Here is a 24,918-nt window from a genome sequence, read left to right on the forward strand (position 1 = left end):
CTGGACAGCATGCATTGTCCAAGTGCTCTAGACTTGAACTCGACCGTCCAGCAGGTTTCATGTCAAGTTGTCGGTTCGCCCTGCAAACGTTCTTAACGCCACAATAGTTCATCGGGTTCTGCGCGGGCCCTATGCGAAGTCGGTCGCGCGAGCACTGTTCCCGGCGTCGCGAGTCGACGGATTCCGCTGTGTAGAAAGTAGATGAGTGAACATGCTGCTTGCTCGCAATCGCGATGCCGCAGGATGGACGGCGAGGCTGCGCTCGGCAGTGGGTGCAATTGCCAGCGATCGCGACAGGCGTTCTACAGGCGCATGCTTAGTCGCCCATTAGAGTACAAGGGCGCCTGCGGATAAGTCCTACGAATAAATGTGGAGAGCGCGTTGAGCCCGATCACCAGCTCTCCCTCCGCACCTTCCCTCCCCTCCTTCTCTACGACCCCCTACGCCTGCAAGGACGGCGACCACGATGGCCTCTGAACCTCATAACGTTCCCGCGCCGTTCACCACTAAACTCAGCCCTGAACAAGTGGTCGAGTACCGTAAGCGCAAGGTCGCGCTGATCTCTGGTGCGTCAATCTGCTGTCTGACCAGGGCCTGTCTGTGAGATCGTGTCTGATTGACGTGCAGGTATCACCGGCCAGGATGGCTCATATCTGTGAGTGTTCTCATATGCTGTCTCGGAGGTATCACCTCTCGATCTCCCATTTCGCGCCCCCTGAAAGTGGCTATATGCTTTCTGGGGGTGCAATGCGCTACGCGAACACCGCTAGGCGTACCCTCTAGGGTAGCAGTCAAAGCGCTTCTCTGTGTCGCCCCGGTGCTTGTGTACAGAGCTGCACGCGATCTCCTGCAGTGTCGGCGCAAACGCGGCATCATCTCTATCTATTTTAGTACCTTCCCCACCCAGCCGCCCGATTAGGATAACGCATGGGCTGAGACAGCCATTCCAGACTTCCTTGTGAGACGCTATGGTTACAGTGCGCTGCTGGCCCATGAAGGAGGTCTCTATACTCACGCGATGTGTCTGCCATACAATCTCCTGACAGGACAGGATTGACAGTTGATTGACGTTCCCCGCAGAGCCGAGCTTCTCCTCGAAAAGGGCTACGATGTCCATGGCATCATCCGTCGTTCCTCCAGTTTCAACACCAGCCGTCTCAACGACCTCTACGTCGACCTCCACGAGCGTATGTCCCTGCTTTAGCTTCCCTGCACCTGCCCCACTCACTGATCCCGGCGATCCCCAGGCCCCACGCACTTCAAGCTGCATTATGGCGACCTCACGGACTCCACGAACCTCGTCTACATCATCGCGAACGTACGCCCCACCGAGGTCTACAACCTCGGCGCGCAGTCGCACGTCAAGGTCTCGTTCGAGATGGCCGAGTACACGGGCGACGTCGACGGGCTCGGCACGCTCCGCCTCCTCGACGCGATCCGCACGTGCGGGTTCGAGAAGGCCGTCCGCTTCTACCAGGCGTCCACCTCGGAGCTGTACGGGAAGGTCGTCGAGACGCCGCAGTCGGAGAAGACGCCGTTCTACCCGCGCTCGCCGTACGGCGTCGCGAAGCTGTACGGGTTCTGGATAACGGTCAACTACCGGGAGGCGTACGGGATGTACGCGTGCAACGGAATCCTCTTCAACCACGAGAGCCCGCGCCGGGGGCGGACGTTCGTCACGCGCAAGATCACGCGCGCGGTCGCGGACATCCATCTCGGCAAGCAGCACGCCCTGTACCTCGGCAACCTCGACGCGAAGCGTGACTGGGGACACGGTGAGCCGCTCTTGCGTGCTGCTATCTGCGTAGGGGCGTGCGCTGACAAGGCTGGGACCGGGTCGGCGTGCACAGCGAAGGACTACGTCGAGGGCATGTGGCTGATGCTCCAGCAGGACCAGCCGGAGGACTTCGTGCTCGCGACGGGCGAGACACACCCCGTGCGCGAGTTCGTCGAGAAGTCGTTCGCCGTGCTCGGGTACACCATCAAGTGGCGCGGGTCGGGCGTCGGCGAGGAGGGCTACGACGAGAAGACGGGGCGCGTGCTCGTCAAGGTCGACGAGAAGTACTTCCGGCCCGCAGAGGTCGAGTGCGTTTCCCATTCCTCTCCCCCCATTGCGCTGCGTTTGTCTGGTGTCTGACGATGGTGTGTGTGCACAGGTTGCTGCTGGGCGACCCTGCGAAGGCGGAGAGGCTGCTCGGGTGGAAGCGCAAGGTCGACTTCGACTCGCTTGTGAAGGAAATGGTCAGCGAGGACCTCAAGGCGTCAAGCAACCTGATCGAAAACCAGAACTGAACGATGTAATATGTAGCTTGTCTTGTTATGGAGGGAAGAGAGGCGCTCTTTGCTTCTTACCTTTGCGGATATATGCTACGGGACGACGACCATGTGGTAGTTAACGTGCCGTTTGTTTGAATACCCGTACAGCGGGCTCATCTCATGGTACTATGTTCGCTTCGATACCACATCGGTGCGCCCGCCTTCACGAAGTGCCAGACCTCACGATGAGCATCCAATAGACGTTCTCAATCCAAGAAATCCTTATACGCCTCCGTCCAAGCCTTCTTACCACCCGCCTCGATCACATCCTGGACAATCAATAAGTCACGCAGGGCATTTCAAGTGGGAAAGGGTACGCACCCCATGGCAAGGGATGATGCGGTCGAAGTCCCACTGCGCAACTGTCTTCGCGTCGCGCCTCATCGCCCTGCAATTGTGACAGCTCATCAGCACGAATGGCGAACCGCCAGGTTCTGGAGGGCTTACTCTTTGTCCTGGCCCAGCCACCACACCGTCTTCCTGTTCGCCCAGCTGAATGGATTCCAGCTGCTCCACGAGAAGAAGGGGGTGCCGCCTGCTAGAGAGTACTGCGAGATAGAGAGAGATCAGCCCATCGTTAGTCTGAGAGACGCTCGTAGCTCGGTGCGGGACATACCTGCTCGCTGGCGGGGAAGTTGAAGAGGAGGTCGGCCTGAATGAGCGTTCTGGATGGCTTGTGCAGGAACGCGACGTCTTTGTTGTGGAAGCCGGAGAAATAGCTGCTCGATGATCAGCCGGTATCAGGCGTAGGATGGGCTATAGGCGTACCAGTGCTCAATCTGTCCGTTTCGTACTCACTACCCAATACTTCGTGGCGGAGAAGAGTACGTGCTACTCACGTCATCTTCGAAGCCGTACTTCGTGTGGGCCGGGTCCGCCCCCCATGCTAGCAGTTTGGAGGACGAGTGAGTCTCGCTTGTCAGACCGGAGAGGGGAAGGTGTAGGAGCTTGGGTCGTACCTCCGTCAAACTTGAGGCCAGAAGCGACCACCTCCTTCCTGGTCTTCGCAGCGTCCACAGCTATCACTCTGGCTTCCGGGAACTCCTTCTTGTATTCAGCTGGTACGTGATATGTCGTAGCAGGGGTAAGCATGGAAGTGGACCATCGTCCTTCGGGTGAACGCACGGAGAAACAAGTGGTGGTACATATCCGCACCGACGATCCACCTGCGATGAGTCACTAAACATAATTGTAGCTTGGGTGGAAAGCCATATAGATATTGTACCTGACTGGGCCCAGTTCCTTGATCTTCGCCTTCGTAGGGTTATTGAGCGGTGTGGATGCGAGGACCCAGACGTCTCCGTTACGAAGTATGATCGCTGTAGACCTTCCTCCGACGGGGAAGAGGTTCATCACCGAGAAGGGGCTGCGAGCCAGATACCGAGTTCTGCTGAACAACGACATGGGGTATTCAGTACGTACCATGAGAACGTCCAGACGTCCTTTGTGACCTGGAGGGAGATGCACGACAGATCGATAAGCCATTTCTGATGTGGAGTAAGGGCACGGACTGACCTCGCGGATGACACAGTGGGAGGCACGCATTAGTGCTGGTGTCGCTCCGTCTTCACAGGATAATATGTTGCTGATTCACCCGAGCTCGGAGAGCGGGATAGGTACATGCACGTCAGGCACTGAGAGTTGAGGGCGACACGTGTCGAATTTGAAAGAATTGTGGGTCCAATATTAACGTGAGGTTCATCATGCGCCCAGGAGAATTCTCGCCGCCCACGGGCTCGGTTACATGCTGAATTTGAACAAAGGTTAGACTGCAAAAATATGAGGGTACTCCCAAGATACAGTATGTGTGAGCTAGAATGCAGTATTCACGTACAAGGCCGGCAAGACAGGACGACTGTAGCCGCTGGATGCAGCGGCCATCAAGCCACGCCTCAGTGCAGAACCTGCGCTTTTGCCAACCGCTTCGCTTCCCGAGCGGCCGGCGCGATACCAGTGTAACCCACCTATTCGTTGAGCAACCGGCTCAAAAGCACAAATGATTCGAACCCCTCCGTCAATGTTTGCTTCGCATGCATCTACCGGGCACTGGTGGCGGTTGTCTATGAGGTTCGAATGTTGCTATAAGGAAGAGGATCTGGCTAATGATCGTAGAGCCATATTGTACCAAGTCAAGAAGGTCAGCCGACGGAAGCACGAGGGAGTGCAGCATGAGATATGATTTGATTATTTACGTCCTTACATCCATTGAGAGACAACGAACCGAAGCAGGTCGGAGAGTATTCGGGAAAGGCGTCTAGCATACCCAATCTGGAATGTCGTCAACTTTTGATGGACAGCTGTTCGGCGCTTGGGCACGATCTTGTCTACGTACCACCACCGGCCTTGGACTCGGGGTGAGCCTGTGAGGTGTAGGTCGATGCTGACGCTCTCTCGCGTATACCCACAGATACTGGAACAGTTACGCAGCATTGCCTCTCCGCCCTGGCCAAGACGTTCATTCCACCCCTCGTCATGTCGCCACCTTCGCTTCTCTGGAGCTGTTCCCGATGATCTCGGAGGTGCCGCGCATCTTGGACACCCTTCCTTCGACCAGGATATGTACATCTCCGGCGTAGTTCATACCCTGCGTCCAGAACGGATCACCTCAGCGGATGTCATTCACGTGCCGCAACCGACGCATAGGATTCGCGTCCTCTTCAATCCCCCGGGAGTCGACAGAAATACTGGGCTTCCCCATGTCGGGCCGCCTCCCCTCTCCCACATGTTCCGGACTCCCAGCATCATCCGCCACCATTCCATTACTCTACGCGCATCGTTGTCCAACAAATCAGTCGGCTTTCCATCTGGCTGGGGTTGTTTGTACTGGTGGACACCCCCCAGTGGCAAGACAGCCGACGGCGAAATCCGTTACCGCACTATCTCTTCCATTGCAAGCGATCCGAGGGTTTGGAGCGACGAGGCTATTCGCGACAGCTTCCAGCGATCTGAGGATTTCCGCGTGAACCGCAAGACCCCGTGGAGCTCAGATCTCTTCGGCAGAGTCATGCAGAGATTGGGGTACGCCGATGGGATAGTTACTAGGACGGTTCTTTCTCCAGTCCTGTCCGAAAAGTTTGCCGAGCGATATATGGAGCGGCGTCGCGTGCAAGCGATCCGAGATTCTTCGCTGGCGGAGGTGCACAGATTCCCCTCTGTCAGACACGACAGTATCCTTCCCCAACTCGATCAGTTCGACATTCGGGACCACGAACAGGATGCGATCCGAGCGGCCCTAAATGACACGACGCCCGTACGGGTTTACAGCGACGGTGCAGTGCACAATTCACTGTGGACGGGCGCAGCGGCAGTGCTGGTTCGCACAGACGGAGGCACCCCAGAACCCCAACTCAAGAGCCGGCGCATTCACCTCGGCAAGATGCCCCCATTCCCGTACAATATCCACGATGCGGAGGTCGTCGGCCTAGGTGTCGCACTCTGGCTCGCAGCTCAGGAGGAGCGCCTTGACCGAGTGTCGATATACGCGGACAGCCGGCTCGCTCTGTGCGCAGTACGCTTGTCCGCCGCCAAGCCAGGACAGTGGCGGATGCCTGACTTCGTTCTCGCACGTTACGATCTCCTAATGCGCCGCCATCCTCAAGCGAAGGTGACCTTCCGATGGGTCCCTAGTCACGTCGGCGTCGAGGGCAACGAGATGGCGGACGACCTCGCGGGGGAGGCGGCCGTGCCTCCCAAGGAACCATAAAGGGACGGCTTTTCCGCTAGGCAGAGCCGATGCGAGGGCGTTGTTCTTCGTGGGAAGTCTGTCTTGGCAGCGTTTCGCGGCCAGGATGGCACGTGTCCGACGTTCGTCTTCCTTCCGTGTTTCCCTTGTATGCGCAATCCGGTGTACTATACGAACTCGTACAATTGAGACATCACTCTTTACACTGGTGAGCCGCGCTTTCATAGCCCGAAAGCCTGATGTTAACCTCCACGATAGTTGTCGCATCATGTATCACATATCTAGGTCGATTGGAGTATTGGCTCCCATCGGCATAAGAGGCACACGGGGCGGCGTGCCACATGTTACACAGCACATTTCCATCCGTAGGGATGACTGTTTACCCAGACGAGTCTACTCCTCCACGCCTCAGAACTCAGAGGCCGGATTCGATGATCATGCTGATCTCCAAACCACTGCGGACATGGCACCCGATGGGAACTCACCGTGTGCTCTGACAACACCGTCATGATTTACGCGTGCCGCAGTTTCACCCTTGCGCTCCTCACATGCGAGCGAGCGCGCCCAAGATCAAACTCTCTTCACCGTCCGTACTCTCCGTCCTGAGCTAGTCACAGGCGACGACCTCATCACGCTTCCACCGAAGAGTTCGAACACTCTCTTCGCTCCTAGCCTCTCTCTCGAGTCGGACGCTGGGCTTGACCCTGATTTCCTAGGACTCGCGACCCCCGATTCCCGCCCTGGAAAGGAGAAGCGCGGCTTTCTGTACTACTCGCCTCCTCCTGATGGACACCCGCCTTTCGCAGGCGAGCTCCGCTTTCGTCTCATACCGAACGGACAGAGTCCTGGCTCGATCGTACGCGGGGCCGAGAGCGAGCAGTCAGGGTCTTCGCTATTCGAATCATCACCAGACTATCAACTCCACCCCATTTACCATTGGCGTTTACCGCTTCTCGCCATCGCTTGGAATCCCGTATACGACCCCCTCCGCACGCTACTCTTGTGAGACGGCCTCGTCAGCGAAAAGGTAATGAAGTGGGCAGCGGGCGCCGGGGCCAACAACAAGACCCAGAGGACAAGCGCCATCATCCATTCGCTCGAGCAGCCGTTCGTCTGGAATGCGGGCTGGAACGGGACGGAGGCTGTGTCCGCGCACATCTTCTTCGTACGCAAGCGCACGGGGTATGTGCTAGGCGAACAGTGTCGCCTGAGCCCATCCGGAGTGACGTTGGGTATGTATGTCCCGAGTGGTGGAGAGGTGGAAGGCTGGAGGCCGATATTCGGTACGTGCGCAATTTCCTGAGCGTGGAGTGCGGAGCCTTCACTATCGTCGAGAATCTCTTATCGTTAAGATCCTTTGATCGCTGACTTGTCATCTATGCATAGGCAAGATCGTATGTTCCTTGGTCCTCTCGCCGTTCAGGATGCACGCACATGATTCCCCGAGGCTGTTGGTACGGGTGCTTGGTATCCTTAGTCCAAGCGCTCGCATGTCGTTGTTGGCCCAAGGAAGCTGGCTGTGGTGGTTCAAGCACGATGTGGAGTACACACACATGGGTTGGTATGCGGACTTGTGCTTTCTGAGGGCGGTAGACGTGCCGCAGGACTCCAAGATCTGGAGCATTTTGTTGGATAACGAGCACGAAACCATGGGAGGGTGAGGAATACCAGTTGGTTTTCATGGCTTACGATGCAGGGCTGTGGTGGCATACGGCCGCAAAGCGGGGATCTCCCTGTTCCCCGGTTGAACAACCGCGCCCATTCTTCAAATGGGTGGGGTAGTCCTGTCCTTGCGTTCCGCTGCATTCTCGTACCGAGCGTGATCACGGGTCTACGAGACCTGACTTCGCGCAGAGGCACGCCACCATTACCTTGCCACGTCCCCGTTGATTTATCCTGCATCTGTTCCGCGCGACATGACCCCGAAATTGGCCTACCGACATTCGCCTCTAAGAAAGCTTCGGTTACCGCCGACAATTACCCGCGAGCCCGCCATCGTCGTCGTGGCGCGCTTCGGAACGTCATCACAACGCTAGCGATTGCCCGAAGAAGAGCCTCATGCTCGGTGCGACGTGACAGCTCTTGCGAGAGGGCGAGTATAAGGGGCCGGCCTCGCGTGCAACTGTGTCGACGTTCATTCCGGCCTTCAAGACATAGTGATGGTATCTTCAACGTTCTCCTTCCTCAGAGCGCTTCTCTTTGTCGCTAGCGCTGCAGCCCAGTCCACTGCGCCTCAGTACGGCCAGGTATTCCAACAGTCACATGACTGCACGCGTTCGGGTGCTAACTTAAGACAGTGCGGGGGTCAAGGTTGGACCGGTGCCACGGTATGCCCGTCCGGGTGGACGTGCACATTCTCCAATTCGTACTATAGCCAGTGTCTCCCTGGTGGCTCTGGAAGCTCATCTGGAAGCCCAGTGCCGACGACGACTACGGTCCCAAGCACGAGCGGCGGTAGCTCCCCCACTTCGACGAGCACCTCCCCTAGTGGTACCGTCACTCTCATTCCTGGCTACTCCTTCATTCGTGCGGTCGTAAGTCGACACTTCTCCGCACCGCATGCATGACATGTTTCCTCATCTATACATGCGTTCCCAGGAGGACCCCAACTTCCATCAATACCTTCGTTCTGAGGTCCAGAACACAGCTTCGGATGCCGTCCTCGGCGACCCCTCCACTGCTGCCCAATTCCAGATAACCTCCGATGGCCAACTCATTCAAATCCTCCCCGACGGGAGCAACCTCTACGCCGCGGTCGAGGCGCGCGCGAACTCTACTGTCATGAAGCTCAAAATGTTGTGGCAGACGACGCCCGCGAGCGGTGACAACGCTGGCACGTTCATGTGGAGCGGAGACACCGTCGAGTGGTCAATTCCGACTATCTCGCGGCCGCAATTGAACGTGCGTTCTCTTTCATTCCCCTCTGCAAAAGATGCAACCTCTGAATGGATGTTCAATTCGCTGCTTCAGGCGTGGCTTGTCTGTCCTGACGACGCTGGCAACAAGGACGTGTACGTGAACCTTGGTCCCTACGACTACGACACGCCGGCTGGATGCGCGGACGAGACCATCCACGCCTACACCGGACCTTATGCGACTGCCTAGTGGGCTCAAAATTGAAGCTATATATACATTGATGTATACTGCATAGTGTCGGTTGAAAATCCAAGCACCGCGTTTCTCTATACTCAGTGTTTGCATAAGCAAAGACGATCTCACCGGATGCAATTCCTCAAGCTTCAAGCTGTGGAATTCCGGAGTCTGCTCGCGGCACGTTAGCGCCCGTACGTTCTGCTACTCTCATCATCGTCGTCGTTCCCTCTGTGTCTTTCGCGCAGCTTGACACAATGTTCGTGTCTGCGAAGACGACACCCGATTGCCTGTGTACTCAACACCCGATTGCCTGTGTACTCAACACCCGATTGCCTGTGTACTCAACACCCGATTGCCTGTGTACTCAACACCCGATTGCCTGTGTACTCAACGAGTATACGATACTAGGGTTCTACGTTTGGCGCGCCTGCTTGTGGCCCACAAGAAGAGCTAGTCCTGCAAGGTGGTATCACTGCCCCCAGAGCTGCTGTCACCCTGTCCTCTGTCCATCCGGACTAATCGATGAAGGGACATAGTATAGGATGTGATCGTGGCCTGAAAGATTGCCACCGAGTGCTTACCAGCAAGAGTTGTGCAGGAGTCGTGCACATACATTGAGAAGCCCTGAAACCAATTTACTGCACACTTTTCCGTTGGTTGTCCCCTCCCGCGCCGAACCTCTGGCAGCTGCTAGACCAATGGCCAGCAGAGCGGACTCCGGTCATGACTCCCACGGTGCTGTCGTCTTCTCTTCTCCCGCGACTCTACACGCTGACGGGCAGCCGTGTCATCTGCCCGTGCTCCACCCCAATACCACTCTTTCAGGATACTACCGTCCGGTTTCCCCTCTCGTCGATTGTGTTTAGGTGGATCGTCGATGCCCGCTTGGACACATGCCAACGATTTGACAAGTTGTGCTTCCCGCGAAGTTTATCGGACAGGTTAGAACGCACGAAGAAGCCTAATTAAAATTCAGTACTCAGCGCAAGCGACCCTCTGTGGGACTCGAGCGACGTAACCCCTATATTGACGGCATGTTGCCCTGATGATCAGCGCCCCTATTTCATTGCAGTACATTTCAACCATCTGCATCGCACTCAGCGAGTTACAGTGAAATTTAGCTCAGGCGCCTGCGGCTGCCGTTGTGCCGCAGAAACGTGTTGCGGAAAGTATGGCTGCTATCTATGCAGAGGGCCCCCCTAGAAGAGTATCGCAAGCAGTAGAGAAAACTGTCCGAGAACCAGACCAGACCTTCCTCGGACGCCGCGACTGGCTCAAGAAGTTCTCCTGATCCTGACATGGTAAGTGGAATGCCTCCGTTGTAGCCAGAAGGCGGTGCTAACGAGAAGGGCCATTTTCTAGACCCCTCGCACGCGCCTAGTCCTCCCCTTCAGTCCTGCTGGGAGAGGAAGCCCCAAGCGTGTCTGCTTCCCCTCCCCAGCTGCTTGGACCGCCTTCGCATGATAGACTTTTGCTCGAAGGTGGAAAAGGCTGGCCTTCTTGCCTTCTCCTAACTCGGTCCTTCCCAGGCCATTCCATCTCCTCAATCCCCTTCCATTCATTAGCTATTCTACAGCACTTTCCACACCCTACTTCCTTCCCAGTCCGCAGCTCTCGTGGGTTCCCGGTAATGTTGGCTGGGCTCTTTGTGGCGTTGGGTGTACGAGGTCGCGAAGAAGGGTATCTCGATCCGGCATGAACGAAAACGTGAGTGGCAATGACGCTCTCTCCCCAGTCGTTCAACCTTCACCACCTTGGTTTCACATGGGAAGAGGACTGTGTGTACATTGACACGCAGAGTATTGATCAGGCTTGATGACAGTCTGAGAGAGAGCTCGAGAACATACGTTACGATCGGACTCGGAAGTCGGAAGTCGGGTTAGGAACATGCCGAAACCCGAAACTAGGAATGTGGGATGGAAATCATGTGGGGAATTTCCAAGGCTGTTGCATATAGAACTCTACGGACATCGACGGGAGGCCGCAAGGGCCAGACTACCCTCATAACGTTATAATATCAATATACAGACATGCGATGCGGGGCCAGTTCACGAAGATCATGGGACTCGGTCTAGACGAGAAGACGAGAACAAGAGCAAGTTACAGACGGCGTTTCCTCACAAGTGGGAAACGGATGAATCCACTTCGAGGTTTCGAACGGAGACATGGAAACTGACAGCGTGCCTGCAGCGCTGCCATCAGATGCGTAGACACAGACCAGCGCTGTCGTCTGCAGAGGATACCACAACAGAGATCTACCATTAGGGTCAGAGTAGAGCATCTACCCAGGCGGAGTCTAATGGTAGCAAGTAGCAACATACCGGCCGGGAATCCTGGTCCCTGCACAGTCCCATCAAAGATCGCTCCCATTTTCTGCCTTAGGTTTTCCGTGCGTCGCCGCAGGTCGCAGGACAGCTTGACCCTTCTTATTGCGATAGAATAAGACGTCGCCTATAAAGCACCGGCGCAATGGGTGGGCGCGAAGTCGGTTAGCATGGGGCTGCAGATTTAGAGGCACGAAGGTGAGGTTCGAGGAAGGGGGAAGACGCACCTGTGTCTTCGACGAATTGGCAGTCGTTATAGTTATCCCACAGTGCCTTGAAGACGGGCTTATCCGAGCGATGATAGTGTTCACCAATGAACGACCTCAGATACTGGGTGGCCTCTTCGCCGTGGTCTGCAATTACCAAGTCCAGTTAGTCCAGATACACGCGCTGCGGTTCGGAGTCAAAAAGAAGAGAGTTGAAGAGAGAGAAGGCACCCGCGGGGTTACGAAACAAGCGATACAGAAAAATTAGGACTGACAGAATGGCATCTTTGGGAAAAAATGGTGGACGACATGGTAGTGGGCCACGTCGTGTAGGAAGAATCGGCCCATCCAGCCCAGGAAATCACGGTCCACTGTTGCGGCAGCCCCCCGCTGAAAGTTCCATTCCGGTTGGCGATAGTGCGGCAGCTCAGGATCCGTGTGGTGCAGGTACGTGATCATGACGAACCTGAATCCCCCACGTCCACGATTGTACCATATGTCGCATCGTCGCCCACAAAGGTGTCGTAAGGCGTCCAGTGAAGGGTCAGATGTAAGACGCAGAACCAGGAGAATATCGACGAGCGGGATCGTTGACAAAGCGAGGTGCGTGGGGATCACAAGTTGTGAGCGTGATAAGAGATCGAGTCTAATCAAGGACGGGACAGACAGTATGCTTACCAGTGAGTAACGCATAGCCATGGTATGCCGTAAAACTTCACCACGGACGCTGCGCCCCAAGTGATGCTAGCAAGCCGGACGAGAGCGATCATGCCTAGAATGCCGATGTTGGAGATGATGACGGCATGACGTTGCTCCTCCGTGAATAGGATGGAATTTGCTACAGGATGAGCAAGGGCGTCAGCATGATATGTGTCGACGTAGGGGTCTGACGATCGAGAACTGAGGGGAAGACCTTACTCACGATCGAAGTGATTCGTCCACCTTGGGTAGTTCTTCTGACCAGAGACATTGGTCACTGTGAACTACATCAGCCCTGCTGGTTCAGTAACGCAGGATGCACATGATGGACTCACAGAGGTAAGCAGGGAACGCCAATAGCTGTTGCCGAACGAGCATGTACAGTGTATAAATAGGTGTGTCTCCGAAGTATTCGTCGTAGTCGATCTTGCCGTCGTCGCTCTCCTGGGGGATGCCGAGATCGCTCCGTGTTTTCGGAACGTACACTTCGTCTCTCTCCATGGAGGCATGGTTACAATGGTGACGATGATGAGAAATTTTCCAGCTGAAGTAGGGCGTCCACAACGCTGTATGGACAACCTAGGGCCTCATGACATGTTAGCCGCCGCGACTAGTCCTTTCTGAGACAAAAACATGCGATGGGACTTACGAAACCAATCAGGTCACAGACATATCGGTTCGCGGAGAAAGCGCCGTGGCCGCACTGAATAACGAATGCCAGTGTAAGTGACAGCTTTACGCGGAACTCTGCTTGGCGAACCTCATGACCGATGACCCAAACCCCGGTGAAAATCAGCCCCTGGAACCACCAACTGCAAATGGCATCAGACCAACGTCTCGACAACTTGTTTCCGTACTCACTACACAATCCAGCAGCCCCAACGGGCGACGATGGCGCCCGTTGGAGTCAAGAGCTGGACTGCTGTCCGACTCCTGAAAATAGGATCGATGTGCACGGCGAGCTTCCAGCAGACCGCTGCCATAAGCAAATCGAGGGCGAGCCATGCCGAGCCTCTCCGAGTATCGCGGACGAACAAGCGTGACGGTATCGCCTCGCGTATCTCCTGTAGTTTCCTGTCCAAATCATGGCATTAGAAACAGGTAGTCTCGATACTTTTGGATAAACATCATTCATACCATGACATAGGCGTGAATTCGGGCAGGTCGTCTTCGAGAGATTGTCGTGACATCTTGGCTTCTGTGTCCACGGGATCAGACACTATTGACATCATGTTGCTGTCCAGAGTCGATGTGCAGCGATTGAAGGAGACCAGCGAAGTATGTGCTAAGGTGAGGAAGGTGGGGGGATAGTAGGGCTTCGTCCCCTGGTCAGCGGCGAATTTATATATCTTAGCAATGGCGAGATTGCCGGCCCTGCGCATCCCCAACTGTCGCTCAATGAAAGGTTCTCAAACAAAGATGATTTGCACGTGTGCGGCTGGGAGAGACAACGCTGGCGCTGTTTGGCGGCAATCGCACTGCTGTGCGCGCCTGGTGCAAGATTGCAAGATCAATCTCGCGAGGCGGCCGTTGAAGGGAGAGAGCCTCGCATCCGGCCGGGAAAGCTTGCCAAGGGAAAACAAGGGCAGGCTGCAACCGACCTACCGTGGAAATAGCCGACTGTTACGAGAGATTTGTTGCTGAGCTTGGGCGAATCTGCCATGTCACACTGTTTGGGAATATTCCCAGCAACGCATGACCCCTGGCTCCCATGCGCTTCTTTTTGATATGCATGACAGCGTTCCTCCGAAGCAGATGCCCAGATCCCGAAAGAATGAACATTCTGAATACGACGGCAGAAGCAGCCATATTCGGGCACGTGGCGAACCTAGATTACTCACAGCTCATGGCACGTCGCACTTTGACTGCGCACCCCTATCAGATCAGCCTCAATGCACTGGACAAGTGTCGACACCCTTACCGCGGGGGACTCAGCGTCGAGTCTTGCGGGAACGCTCGCAGTAGCGCCCGCATGGAGTGAGTGAGACTGCTCGCCCCTCTCAGGGCGGAACTGCTCCCGAATGAGAGGCATGCGTCCCGCCAAAATGATGCTACGCCTCCAACGGTCGAGGAACGGAAGGGGAGGATCCGCACAGGCCGGGTTTCCACTTCCGTCGCTTACTCGGGCAAGAATGGTGGAATGGCGGTCGTAAAGCTCGATTTGGGAGATGCCTGCGGCGTCTGCGTTGAGATTAACTCTAGGCGTGGTGGCCGCAAGGCTCTGCGTAATTGCGCCTTCAGCGTCATCTATTCTCCCTGGAAGAAGCAATGCGCGTACCATTTGCTTTAGCCACTCATCTCCGTTTAGCTCGGAGCTTCCGAGCGCTTCTTGTCGTACTTCCATGTTACACGAGAGTGCGGAGATGTGGGACACAATGCTTGCCTTGCATTCAAGCTACCATCCAGTGAACAGCTTGGACTCCTCAGTGCCGCTCACAATGAGCTCGGACTGCTCCCGAGATAACACTCTAAACCCAACGTCATCCCGCCCTTCCTGGTGGACAAAATCGGTTCCGAGTCTGATAACGCTTGGCTTCTGCCTTGCCCGTAAACTATACTACCGTAACAGAGCATTTGGGCTGTCAGATTAAAAGATGATCCCTTAGTGGAGAGCGCTTACGTCGAGGAGAGCGGCGAGGTACTGTTCCACTGGCTTCACATACCAGCGTCCAATGCGACCATCTTGAGTATGCTCAAACCAACCCAGGTGGCCCCCTGTCTTGGTGACAGCGAGGACAAGGTACGGGCTGTGCGAAACCTCCGCAAACACTGACATCAATACACGCGTATATGACAGAAGAAGGGGTCGGAACAGAGCCTAAAACGACGCTTACCTGACTGATGGGTAGGCTCTGAGTACCAGTGATTGGATCATCTATGCTATTGATTGAGAGGCACGGTATCCTGATGTCCGGAGCCACCTTGCAGGAGCTGATCTTGCTATAGTAGTCATACGGATTCATGAATCCGTACATCGGCGCCGTGATGAGCTCGTCGTATTGTCTGAGCGTTATGGATCGACGCCGCAGCACGTCGTCAAGCACGCTGCGGGAGACCGGAAGCTTGGATGCCTTGAGGAAGACGCCTTGGTGGAGGCGAAGTAGGGCGCGCAGCGCCCCGCCCAGCACGTACCGGTAGACGTGGCGTCCGAGAAAGGTGCTCGGGAGATGATGACTTCCTTCGAGGAAGTCCCATGGATTGGCAAGGGTGACAAGACCCAGCAAGGGGCACTGTTCGCCCTCTTCTCCGACGTACTTCGCAAGGATGTTCGCACCGAGGGAGAACCCTGCAATCCTGAGAGTGAGCGAAACTGATGGCAGAAGGTGATCCCGTACACCGACGGACCTAGACCGTACATCCTGCAGCTTGGGAATGAAGTGGATATCCAGAGCACAACGTGCCTGAGGTCGTCTGACGAGCCGGCCTTCGGAATGCGATAACATCAGTTCCTTGAATTGCCGGAACCCGCTCAGGAGAAGCGTCAAGACGGGAGCTTACATGATACAGTCGCGGAGTGACGACAGGGCTCCCATTGCACCCACGAAAGTTCAAGACGACCGCGCGGAAGCCGAGGCCACCAGATTGCCTACTAGGCGTCACCTTCGCAAGGACTGCCCGGACGTAAGCTTCGTGTGATCCACCTGTAAGCCCGTGGGTGACAAGCAGTACGTTCTCAGCATCCTGTATCGGATGGCTAGAGAGCGGCGGGGTGACGTCGACCGCAACAACGCCTATCGGGATTTGGTGAGTCATCGGACACCGTTCGTCAGCACCTTTCGCACCTTTGTCGGGAAGCTCCAAGAACAGCCTGAAACAGATCAAGGTTGAGCATGCTCCAATGCTTCGTGAAGGTAAGACAAATTGTCACAAGGCCAGCGCTACACAGCAGTGACCCCTTGCATCTTTCCGGCGGGGCAACTGTAATTGAGGTGCAACGCGCTCTGAGCACGGCGGCGTCCGTGAACGCAAGGCAGTGTGTGTACGCATGCGAAAGCTCCCGGTGGGACCCACCTCTCATATACTACCGGATCTACCTTGGAAAAATCTCCAAAGGAGGAGTATGCTGTTTGCGCGTCTCCGCTATAATGACATGACATGTTATAATGGTATGCTTCGATGTGAGCACTCGTGTTTATGGGGAGACAGCGCGAATGCATACCCCGGCAACCACCAAACGCCATTGAATTTAGAGTTTGGTCCGAGGGCCGGAACCTTGTCCCTTACAAGCCGCGCAAGAGACAGAGCGGGTCCACTGGTTTGGTTGTCCTTCTGAAGAATGGCCGGGTGCTGTGCCACATGCAGAGTAGCGAACGGGCCATCGCGTCCTGTGTTCCGGCGCCAAATGCCACGTATCATGTAGACAATGCCTACAAATCCCACCCCAAGCAGCAAGGTGAATGCTACAATGTGTGTCTGTTAGAATGTATTCTATGACATGCCGAAGGAAATCTCACGTACCCATATGTAGCCAGCTGAGGGAGCAATGTCTTTAGACTTGGTAGAGTGTGCTGTCACGACCCGAGATGGGAGTGAGAGGAAAAGAACAGAGTTTGACCAAAGCAGGCAGGTTGATTGCAAAGCAAATCTAAGCATTCATGTTCTTGAATGGCACTCGTGAGAAGATGATCGTTCACACGATGGAGGACGAGAAGTACCACCAACTGGTCTGCACCCGCGAACATAAGCTATGCTAGCATCCTGGGCGTCTATAACTCCATAATTGGCCAAAGCTGGGCACTGCATGTATGTTGAGGTTTCGGCATAGCCAGGCATCGCTTGTTTCCCGAGAATCATGGTGCTCGCTTCAAATCACGCTCGGCGATGAAGGGCAGTAGGGTCTCTTTTCAGCCGCATATGTTCTCGTATTTGCCCTGGATAGGTTGAAGATCGAGGTGACGTCAGAAAACCTCTGACAGGAAACTAGTATTGGATAGACACAACGATAGTTCAGCGCAAACACTGGTTTATTCAGCAACACAGTATGAGTTTCTCAACCTCGGTGAACACCAGAGTAGTAGACTAGGACGTCTCATGCAGCTTGGTCAAAGACGCCATCCCGATGATGTACTCCTTCACTGGGTTTGACGTCTACTAATGAAACTACTCGACATAGTCAACATCCTATACAGCCTGAATATGAACACCGAGATCGCCTCCACAGCGTAGTGTTAACTCGTACCTGGAAGACTCCCTGTCATTAGCTACGCCGGCTGACAAATATTGCTGATTTAGCATCGAGGAGTCTCTGGACACATCTTGGAGATGTAGAACGTCGGTATTCGCTCCACTATGAAGCCCTTTTCAAGTGTCCACATACAACCTGATGATACTTTCTCTACAGACTTCCTGCACAGTTAGCCGCCGATGTCTCCGAACGCGGCGCTGCTTGAAGACAATACTATAACCGATCTAGGAAACATGAACAGTGAGACGACTTCAATTGTCTTGGCAAGCACCTTGTCGTTCTGACTTTTAGAACGTTGCGTCTTCTAGGAACAAGATGGTGAACACTCTCACGCCTTTGTCTATGATCCAACAAAGTACAAGAAACTCGTTTCACTACCAGCACGTCATGCAACCCGGGAAAGGGATAGCCTACGACACGAGGCCGGCCAATAGTTGATTGGTTCCTTGGATACTATAAACCGAGATCTGCCCTACAAGGCCAGAAATTCAGGTACCTCCGGAGATCATGCTGCTCTACTCTTGATTGCAACTGGTCTAGCTATGGCAATGCGATGGGCGATGCAAGAGTTTAGTATAGGCCGTAGCTCGCGCTGTTAGAAAGAGAAACAGCAGACGGCCATGATGGGAGAGTAAGTTCGTTCGGCTGTTCACAACATCCAGAGGAGCTGATTCTGTTATCGGTAACGGGCATCATGCTGTGGCATACTCGGCCCTCAAATACTCAATGATAGTTGTCGATATGTTTTTCGATTCAAGTGGTCGCCGGGTCCTTTGAGACGTGACGTCCACGGTCCTACGAACGTAGCATTACATGCTCGAAGGGGTCATATCAAGAGGTCATAGGATAAGTACACTTACTAGAAAGTGCGCCTGTGAGAGTGGCCATCTGGCTTTCAATTCCAATCAGTGTCTCCTGAAAAGAGAGGGGCAGCAACTTTAAGTCATCAGCAGGTCTCCCTCCAAGATATAGACGGTCCTATCTAGCCAAGCGTTCATGCTGTGAAGACGAAGAAAGACAAGGAGTGCGGCTCAACGAATTTTGGCCTTACGGCTCGTTCACGGCCGGCAAGGACGGACCGCCGGATCCACGATGCCGTGGTGTGGCAGAAGCGCCCGACACCCACGCAAGCGCTTGTTGCCCTCATCAGCGAGCACAGATAGCCTTCAACGAAAACCAGGGTCCCCACGATAAGTTCGATCTTCCAGGCCCGTTATCTCGTACACATGAGACGATATAAGACGTCCACGCCACAGAACGGGAGGACGTGCACCCTGCTCGCTGCCGTAAGTAATCGAACCAGGGTGGAAACTCGGACCAAAATGGCTTTCTTCGAGTCCCTGTCCCGCCCAGTCGCCGCCCTCCTCCTCGTATCGCCATTCTCCCACATTCTGGCTCAGGGCGCTGGGAACGTCGAGTACCCCGTGGGCATAGCAAACATCGCCGCGTACGGAACAATCAACTTCACCGAGATCTTCGCGGCATACGGGCACGACAAGTCGAACGTCGCGTTCGGGACTTCGGCGTACAACGGCCTCACGACGTTCGCGAACACCTTGCCTGTGCGATGCTTTGGCGCGGACGCGACGACGAAGTACGACGTGGCGGTTCTGGGGGCGCCTTTCGACACTGCGACGAGCTACCGGCCTGGGTGGGTGGTTTGTTTGCGAGCGTTACAGATGAGGTATATGCGCACTGATGCTTCCCGCCAGGGCACGATTCGGCCCGAACGGCATCCGTCAGGGCTCCAGACGGATTAGCTTGCAAAACATCAACGTAGCCACGCGCATCCGCATCAGCGACGAGCTCGACGTCGTCGATTGCGGGGACGTCCGTAAGTGCTCCATGTATGCGTGCATGCGCCACGAATCACTCACGTTCGCCGTACCCAGCGATGGTCAAGACCGACAACAAGGTCGCGCTGCGCCAACTCGAGCTCGCGAACGCCGCCTTGCTGTCCCGGACCAGCCTGCGCACATACGAGGGGAAGAGTTTCGCGAAGGACGGCAAGTTCCACCCCCGGGTGCTGACCCTGGGCGGAGACCATACGATCACGCTCCCCCTCCTCCGCGGGGTCGCGAGCATCTATGGGCCGGTCAGCGTGATCCATTTCGACAGCCACCTCGGTAGGCTTTGCCCGCGCCTCGTGCACGCTCCTTCATCTGCTGACTGTCGCACTGCCAAGACACTTCGAGGCCAAGAAAGCTGGCGGTACGCGTCGAATTCCGTGCGCTCCGTCCGCCCTGCCACCGGTTACTGATTCTGGCGTGCCGATAGGGCGGCCCATGGCTTCCGGACGAGGAGGTCCCCGTCGGACACGGGAGCTACTTCTACTACGCGCACCGAGAGGGCCTCTTGGCATCCGACAACGCAAACATCGTGCGTCTCTCTCTCTCGTAACGCTTCCATCTCCGTCCCCCCCCTTCTTCCCCAGCCCTGGCTCCGTGATCGCACGTCGCGGATTATGGTATGTGGCCTACTCACACTCACACTACGTGGGACGTCCGCCGCACAGCACGTCGGGATCCGCGCGCCCATAGACTCTTGGGAAAAGTACGCGGACGACCGCGCGTTCGGGTTCGTCATCTCGCACGCAGAGGACGTCGAGGAGGTCGGGTGGCAGGGCATCGTCAAGGCGATTAAGGACGCCGTCGGGGACAACCCTGTGTACAGTGCGCGATTCCACTCGTCGTCCGTCGTGCCTAGACAGGCATGTATGTATGCGTTACGTTTGCGCTCACGACGATTGGGACAGTCACGCTGGACATTGACGTGATCGACCCTGGGATGGCGCCTGCGTGAGTGACTATAGCGATCCATTACTGTTTGTGTGCTGTGTCGATCTCCGCGCCCTCTCGTTCTGCTGACGTGCGGTGCGCGGAGACGAGGGCCGTCGTGACGAGAGCTGACAAGAGCTGACGTATATTGGCCCCGCACGCCCTGGACGCGTACACACAAACCGAAACCGGAACCGAAATGCCAATTGCAGGACAGGAACGTGAGCGTCCCCCTCCGTCGCTGTCGGCGCGTGGACGTGGACTGAATAGAGCTGTGTTCTGATCGGCGAGACAGGCCTGAGATTGGGGGATTTACGACAAGGGTGCGTGCCTCGCCCTCCCCGTTTCCGTTTCTGGGGCGACGCGCACATAGCGCGGGTCGTCTGCGCGACGGAGGCTCACGATCCCACGCGGTGCACACAGGAGATCAAGAAGATCCTCCAGGGCCTCTCGGGCCTGAAGGTCGTCGGAGCCGACATCGTCGAGGTCGCGCCCGGTAAGCCCTGCTCTCTACCCGCTGCCGGTTCGTGGTTCTGGGAACGCTGAACAACTCTCTCATCGCCCCCCTTCCCTGGGTCATCCCTTGTAGGGTACGACAGCCAAGGTGAGCAGCCGCTGCCCGGTGCCAAGGGTGTTGTGGACGTGCGGCTCGTCCGAGGGTTGCTGGCTGCTGACGGCTTGTGCTGTGTTTGTGCGGTGCGCCTGTAGATGAGATCACGCAGATCGCCGCTGCGAATATCGGGCGGGAGATCCTGGGGCTGATGGCCAAGACGCCGTTGACGGAGTGAAGCCGGCGAGGGAAGCAGAAGAGGTGGATATGAGGACGGAGGGTGCTCGTGTCGCTTGGCGTTCGTCCTCCGGGCGCGCAATCACGGTTCAAATGTTCGGTCAACATCGAGCGAGTACCGGATGGCAGTTTCCAGCAATTCTTGTGCGGAGCCCTCCCGGTCTGTCTCAGCACGTCGGTTTGCTACGAAGAGGGAACAAGGCGGTGTGCGGGCGTGGCTGAGAAGGGCATACAGTCGAGTATCTCATAACGCATGAGGTCATGTTCAATAATGCATATCGCCCGGACGGGTACCAACCCAGCGCTTCACACTCGATAGGCCGTCTAGAGATAATGCATGATGTCCCATATTGCATACGGAAATGGGGGTGCGGGGGCATCGACCCTGTGCATTATGAGATAGTCGACTGCATATTACTTGTCTTACTTGAGCCGTGTCCACAAGGTGCATTTCGGAATAGCCAGGCCCGGCTTATGGAAGACTATGGTAGATGAAGCCTGGATACCTTTACTGTCCCGGGCCAGCATCACCCTGAGCTCCTTGTTGCCGCCAGGACGCAATCCTCCGGCCAAATGTGTGCTCTGTGTCTACAAGCAGTTTAAGTTGGGGGTCACCGTGGGCAAGGCGGAGGACACTCTGATGTTCGGAGTCAGCTTAGAGCACATATTTTCAAGTCGCGTTGCGTGCGGGATAATGCTTTGAACTCTGCCATGACTCGAGCCGATGGCTGCCGACCCGTGGCGAACCGGAATCGCGACGCGCTGAGTAAAGGGCACGTGCTACGCGACGCCCGTGGTGGGATTCCGGAATCGGCAAAAGCGGGCGGGATGAAAATCATCGGCCGGGGCTCTCGTCGCGCACACGCTTCTCAGCTGCCTCGCCACGGCCTCGCCACGGCCTCCTGCTGCTATCATCGTCCCTCTTCGTGCTCTATAAGTACAGGCTGCTATTGCAGGGTGAGTCCTCTCTGGCGATTTCCCGGCTGGTGTGGGAGACCGATCGGGCGGCAGGGCGGCCATCCGGAGCGCTTGGACCGGAATAGCTGGACGCTCTCTGTGCCTGTAGGACAGGTCGGTCTACTTTGGGAGTTCTCACCACCGCTGGGGTGCGATTCATCTGGGACCGACGAGGGCGTCACCACCAGTGACCAGTCTCGAACGTTCGTCGTCGTCGTCGTCGTCCACGTCTGCGAGCATCCAGCATTTGCGCTCTCAAGCCTCGACGCCTCAAGCTACGCTGCTCAGCCTGGGCCTCCAGGAAACCCACCGCCGTATCGTACCATATCACCAGCAGATATCGGAGTTCGAGGCCAAGAAGATGGCAAGTACGAGCGTGGACTACAGCGCGATCGCGGAAGAGGTGTATGCGTTCGCGGCGGGCACAGACCCGCTCGCGGGCCCGGTCAAGGAGGCGTTGGTCGTGATCGACGACGCGCTCGACACCTGGGGGTGCGTATCTCACTTCTACCCGGCTTCGGAGTCGAGGACCCCCTCGTCCCTCGTCCCTCGCTCGTGCCGCCGACAGCTGACGTCGGGTGCAGACAGGACCGCATCTCGCTGAGCTTCAACGGGGGCAAGGACTGTACGTCGCCCTCCCTTTCCGCTGCCTGGCTCCTCGTACGAGTTGCTCACGTCTCTCTGGCCGTCCGTCTGTCTATCTGCGCGCAGGCACCGTCCTCCTGCACCTCGTCGCGGCCGCCCTCGGCCGGCGCACGCCCGCGGCCGCGGCCCGCAAGCCCCTCGCCGCGGTGTACATCCCCGTGCCGTCGCCCTTCCCCGAGCTCGAGGCGTTCATCGCCGCCGCGGCGCGCGCGTACGCCCTCGCCCTCTTCCGCTGCGCGCCCCCCGCCGGTTCCGCGCTGCCCGTCGAGTCCGTCCCCACCCCCGGGGCGGCCGGGGCGCCGCCCGCGGAGCGCCCCGCGCACGTCAAGGGCGGGGAGGGCATGCGGCGGGCGCTCGAGATGTACAAGGCGCGCTTCCCGGCGGTGGAGGCGATCGTTATCGGGACGAGGAGGGGCGACCCGCATGGCGGTGAGTGGCTGCGTTTTGTTCGGGTTTTGGTGTGTGTGGTCGCTTGGGTGGATTGGGTGGATGCGCGCGTTGGTGCGGTCGTGCACGGGGTGGCTGAGGTACCCCTGGGAGGTGGACGGGGTGGATGGACGCGGACGGTGAATCGCCGTACGTGCGGTGCGGGCTTCTCTGCATGCGCTTGTGATGAACGCAGGGAACGGGGCGGGCGTCGGGGCGGGCGTGATTGCGTCGACGTTGCCCGTGCACGAGAGGACGCTGTCGACTGAGCCCGGCTCGTGCGTCGGACCGCGAACTGCGGCGCATCTGCTCGCGATCGTTGAATGCACCCGAGGTGAAGGGCGAGACACGCTTGTGCGCCCACCCTTCACGCAGCACACACACGCATGTCTTGGCTCCCCGATACCGAACGCTGACCGCGGGCCCTTCCTTCACCCGTGACAGCGAGGCTGGGTTTCCGGAACCCGACAGACGACGGCTGGCCGCGCTTCGTGCGCGTGAACCCGATCATCAACTGGGCCTACGCCGACGTCTGGGCGTACCTCAAGCGCTTCCGCATACCGTACTGCTCGCTCTACGACCAAGGGTGAGCAGCCTTCCTTCGCCTGTTTGCGGACACAGATACGGAGCACGCTGACGACGGCGGGCAGATACACTTCGCTCGGCTCGACCTACAACACGTTTCCGAACCCTGCCCTGCGCGCGTGCGGAGGGTGCACGTGCGGGCGCAGGGAGTCGTCTGGTCCTGCGTCGCGGGAGGACGCGCGCGCAAACGGAGCTGCGCTACAACCACAATCGCCTAGGGCGAACGGGCGCGCGGCCTCCCCTGCGCCCTCGTCGTCTTCGCCACCACAACTATCATCACCGCCATCATCATCATCATCATCATCATCATCATCATCATCGCAGCAGGCCTCGTCAACGACAAAGGCGCCGATCCCCACCCTCCCGGACCACTTCGTGATGCTCAACGGCAGCCCGGGCCTCATGTGCGTGGGGGAGGAGCACCCCTCCCCCACGGCAGCGGCGGTGGCGGGAACGGCGGCGACGCTCGCCCCGCTCCCGCACCGCGCGACGCTCACCGACGTCGTCGACCCGTCCGGCCTCGAGTGCGAGGGCGAGCCGTCCGCGCTCTCCCGCGCGGCGACGCCCCAGCCCCAGCCCCCGCCTCCGCCCGGACTCGACCACGACGGGACGCGGACGGGGGCGTTCGAGGTCCTCGTCAGGAATCCGGGCGAGACGTGCACGGGGGAGACGGCGGGCGGCGCTGCAGGGAGGCGGTTGAACGGGAACGGGAACTCGAATGGGAACTCGAATGGGAACAGGGCGGGGGGATGTACGTGCCAGGCGAAGCCGTACCGGCCTGCGTACGAGCTGCAGGACGGGAGCTTGGAGCGGGCGGGGCGGGGGAGCCCCGCGGTCGTCGTCGGGGGAGCTGGGGGTGCGACGTTGGACGGGCAGATGGGTGCCCTGTCGCTCAAGGCGTAGGCGTGAGGCTCGGAGGGGTGCGAGAGGCGGAAAGCCGAGAGCAGGGGCGGCAGTCGCTTGGCCTGGTCGGGCTCGGCTTTGTATCACTACTTGCTTGTGGGCGAGTGTAGGTGCGCTCGTGTGTGCGTCTGTTCTTGTGTAGACTGTGTTGTGTCGTATGTATATTGCTACAGACTGTATTTGGAGGACAATGTCATTCTTGGTCACTGCTCAGTAACGACGGGCTTTGCCCCGTGCGATTGCGCTCCTTTGCATCGCACACACGGAGCAATCGTATGCTAGTACGACAGTACATCACAGGAGGGTTCCGCATCGGAAGAATTGTTAGTTTGC

General features: G+C 57.2%; 7 protein-coding genes across 7 annotated transcripts; 5 read left to right on the forward strand and 2 right to left on the reverse strand.

Moving 5' to 3' along the window:
* The first annotated feature begins 418 nt into the window (after positions 1-418).
* Positions 419-4,026, forward strand: DICSQDRAFT_136370 (GDP-mannose 4,6-dehydratase). Its single transcript, XM_007365504.1, has 16 exons — positions 419-566; positions 628-655; positions 1,081-1,187; positions 1,248-1,775; positions 1,851-2,085; positions 2,157-2,585; positions 2,638-2,704; positions 2,764-2,864; positions 2,933-3,035; positions 3,085-3,095; positions 3,156-3,204; positions 3,275-3,374; positions 3,442-3,482; positions 3,542-3,682; positions 3,739-3,767; positions 3,832-4,026. The coding sequence occupies exons 1-6, from the start codon at positions 467-469 to the stop codon at positions 2,290-2,292; spliced, it is 1,134 nt and encodes a 377-aa protein (XP_007365566.1). The 5' UTR covers positions 419-466; the 3' UTR covers positions 2,293-2,585; positions 2,638-2,704; positions 2,764-2,864; positions 2,933-3,035; positions 3,085-3,095; positions 3,156-3,204; positions 3,275-3,374; positions 3,442-3,482; positions 3,542-3,682; positions 3,739-3,767; positions 3,832-4,026.
* A 1,012-nt stretch (positions 4,027-5,038) lies between these two features.
* On the forward strand, positions 5,039-6,019 carry DICSQDRAFT_169882 (uncharacterized protein; the record flags this gene model as incomplete). Its single annotated transcript, XM_007365505.1, has 1 exon — positions 5,039-6,019. The coding sequence occupies one exon, from the start codon at positions 5,039-5,041 to the stop codon at positions 6,017-6,019; it is 981 nt and encodes a 326-aa protein (XP_007365567.1).
* A 2,138-nt stretch (positions 6,020-8,157) lies between these two features.
* On the forward strand, positions 8,158-9,103 carry DICSQDRAFT_59956 (uncharacterized protein; the record flags this gene model as incomplete). Its single annotated transcript, XM_007365506.1, has 3 exons — positions 8,158-8,532; positions 8,597-8,899; positions 8,969-9,103. 3 exons carry the CDS (start codon positions 8,158-8,160, stop codon positions 9,101-9,103), a joined length of 813 nt encoding a protein of 270 aa, XP_007365568.1.
* Positions 9,104-11,444: 2,341 nt separating this feature from the next.
* Positions 11,445-13,510, reverse strand: DICSQDRAFT_146983 (uncharacterized protein; the record flags this gene model as incomplete). The annotated part of the gene is made up of 10 exons (XM_007365507.1): positions 11,445-11,542; positions 11,643-11,768; positions 11,897-12,087; positions 12,300-12,459; positions 12,544-12,597; positions 12,656-12,899; positions 12,970-13,023; positions 13,081-13,132; positions 13,182-13,394; positions 13,458-13,510. The coding sequence occupies 10 exons, from the start codon at positions 13,508-13,510 to the stop codon at positions 11,445-11,447; spliced, it is 1,245 nt and encodes a 414-aa protein (XP_007365569.1).
* A 1,205-nt stretch (positions 13,511-14,715) lies between these two features.
* Positions 14,716-16,835, reverse strand: DICSQDRAFT_105599 (AB-hydrolase YheT; the record flags this gene model as incomplete). Its single annotated transcript, XM_007365508.1, has 9 exons — positions 16,779-16,835; positions 16,480-16,720; positions 16,332-16,400; positions 16,103-16,128; positions 15,819-16,051; positions 15,666-15,744; positions 15,155-15,606; positions 14,941-15,078; positions 14,716-14,877 (listed from the first exon to the last, which is right to left on the reverse strand). Exons 1-9 carry the CDS (start codon positions 16,780-16,782, stop codon positions 14,716-14,718), a joined length of 1,404 nt encoding a protein of 467 aa, XP_007365570.1. The 5' UTR covers positions 16,783-16,835.
* Positions 16,836-18,827: 1,992 nt separating this feature from the next.
* Positions 18,828-21,525, forward strand: DICSQDRAFT_105602 (Arginase/deacetylase; the record flags this gene model as incomplete). The annotated part of the gene is made up of 12 exons (XM_007365509.1): positions 18,828-19,156; positions 19,218-19,339; positions 19,398-19,631; positions 19,691-19,716; positions 19,783-19,884; positions 20,021-20,177; positions 20,261-20,303; positions 20,495-20,503; positions 20,578-20,605; positions 20,706-20,778; positions 20,872-20,886; positions 20,991-21,525. The coding sequence occupies 12 exons, from the start codon at positions 18,828-18,830 to the stop codon at positions 21,068-21,070; spliced, it is 1,218 nt and encodes a 405-aa protein (XP_007365571.1). The 3' UTR covers positions 21,071-21,525.
* Positions 21,526-22,402: 877 nt separating this feature from the next.
* DICSQDRAFT_35378 (adenine nucleotide alpha hydrolases-like protein) lies at positions 22,403-24,510 on the forward strand (the record flags this gene model as incomplete). The annotated part of the gene is made up of 7 exons (XM_007365510.1): positions 22,403-22,518; positions 22,611-22,651; positions 22,738-23,104; positions 23,546-23,683; positions 23,748-23,801; positions 23,901-24,014; positions 24,375-24,510. Coding segments are annotated over 7 exons (966 nt in total), but the record flags the coding sequence as incomplete, so codon positions are not given.
* Between the last annotated feature and the right edge of the window lie 408 nt (positions 24,511-24,918).

The sequence above is a fragment of the Dichomitus squalens genome, assembly GCF_000275845.1.
Source record: "Dichomitus squalens LYAD-421 SS1 unplaced genomic scaffold DICSQscaffold_12, whole genome shotgun sequence".
Taxonomy (NCBI): domain Eukaryota; kingdom Fungi; phylum Basidiomycota; class Agaricomycetes; order Polyporales; family Polyporaceae; genus Dichomitus; species Dichomitus squalens.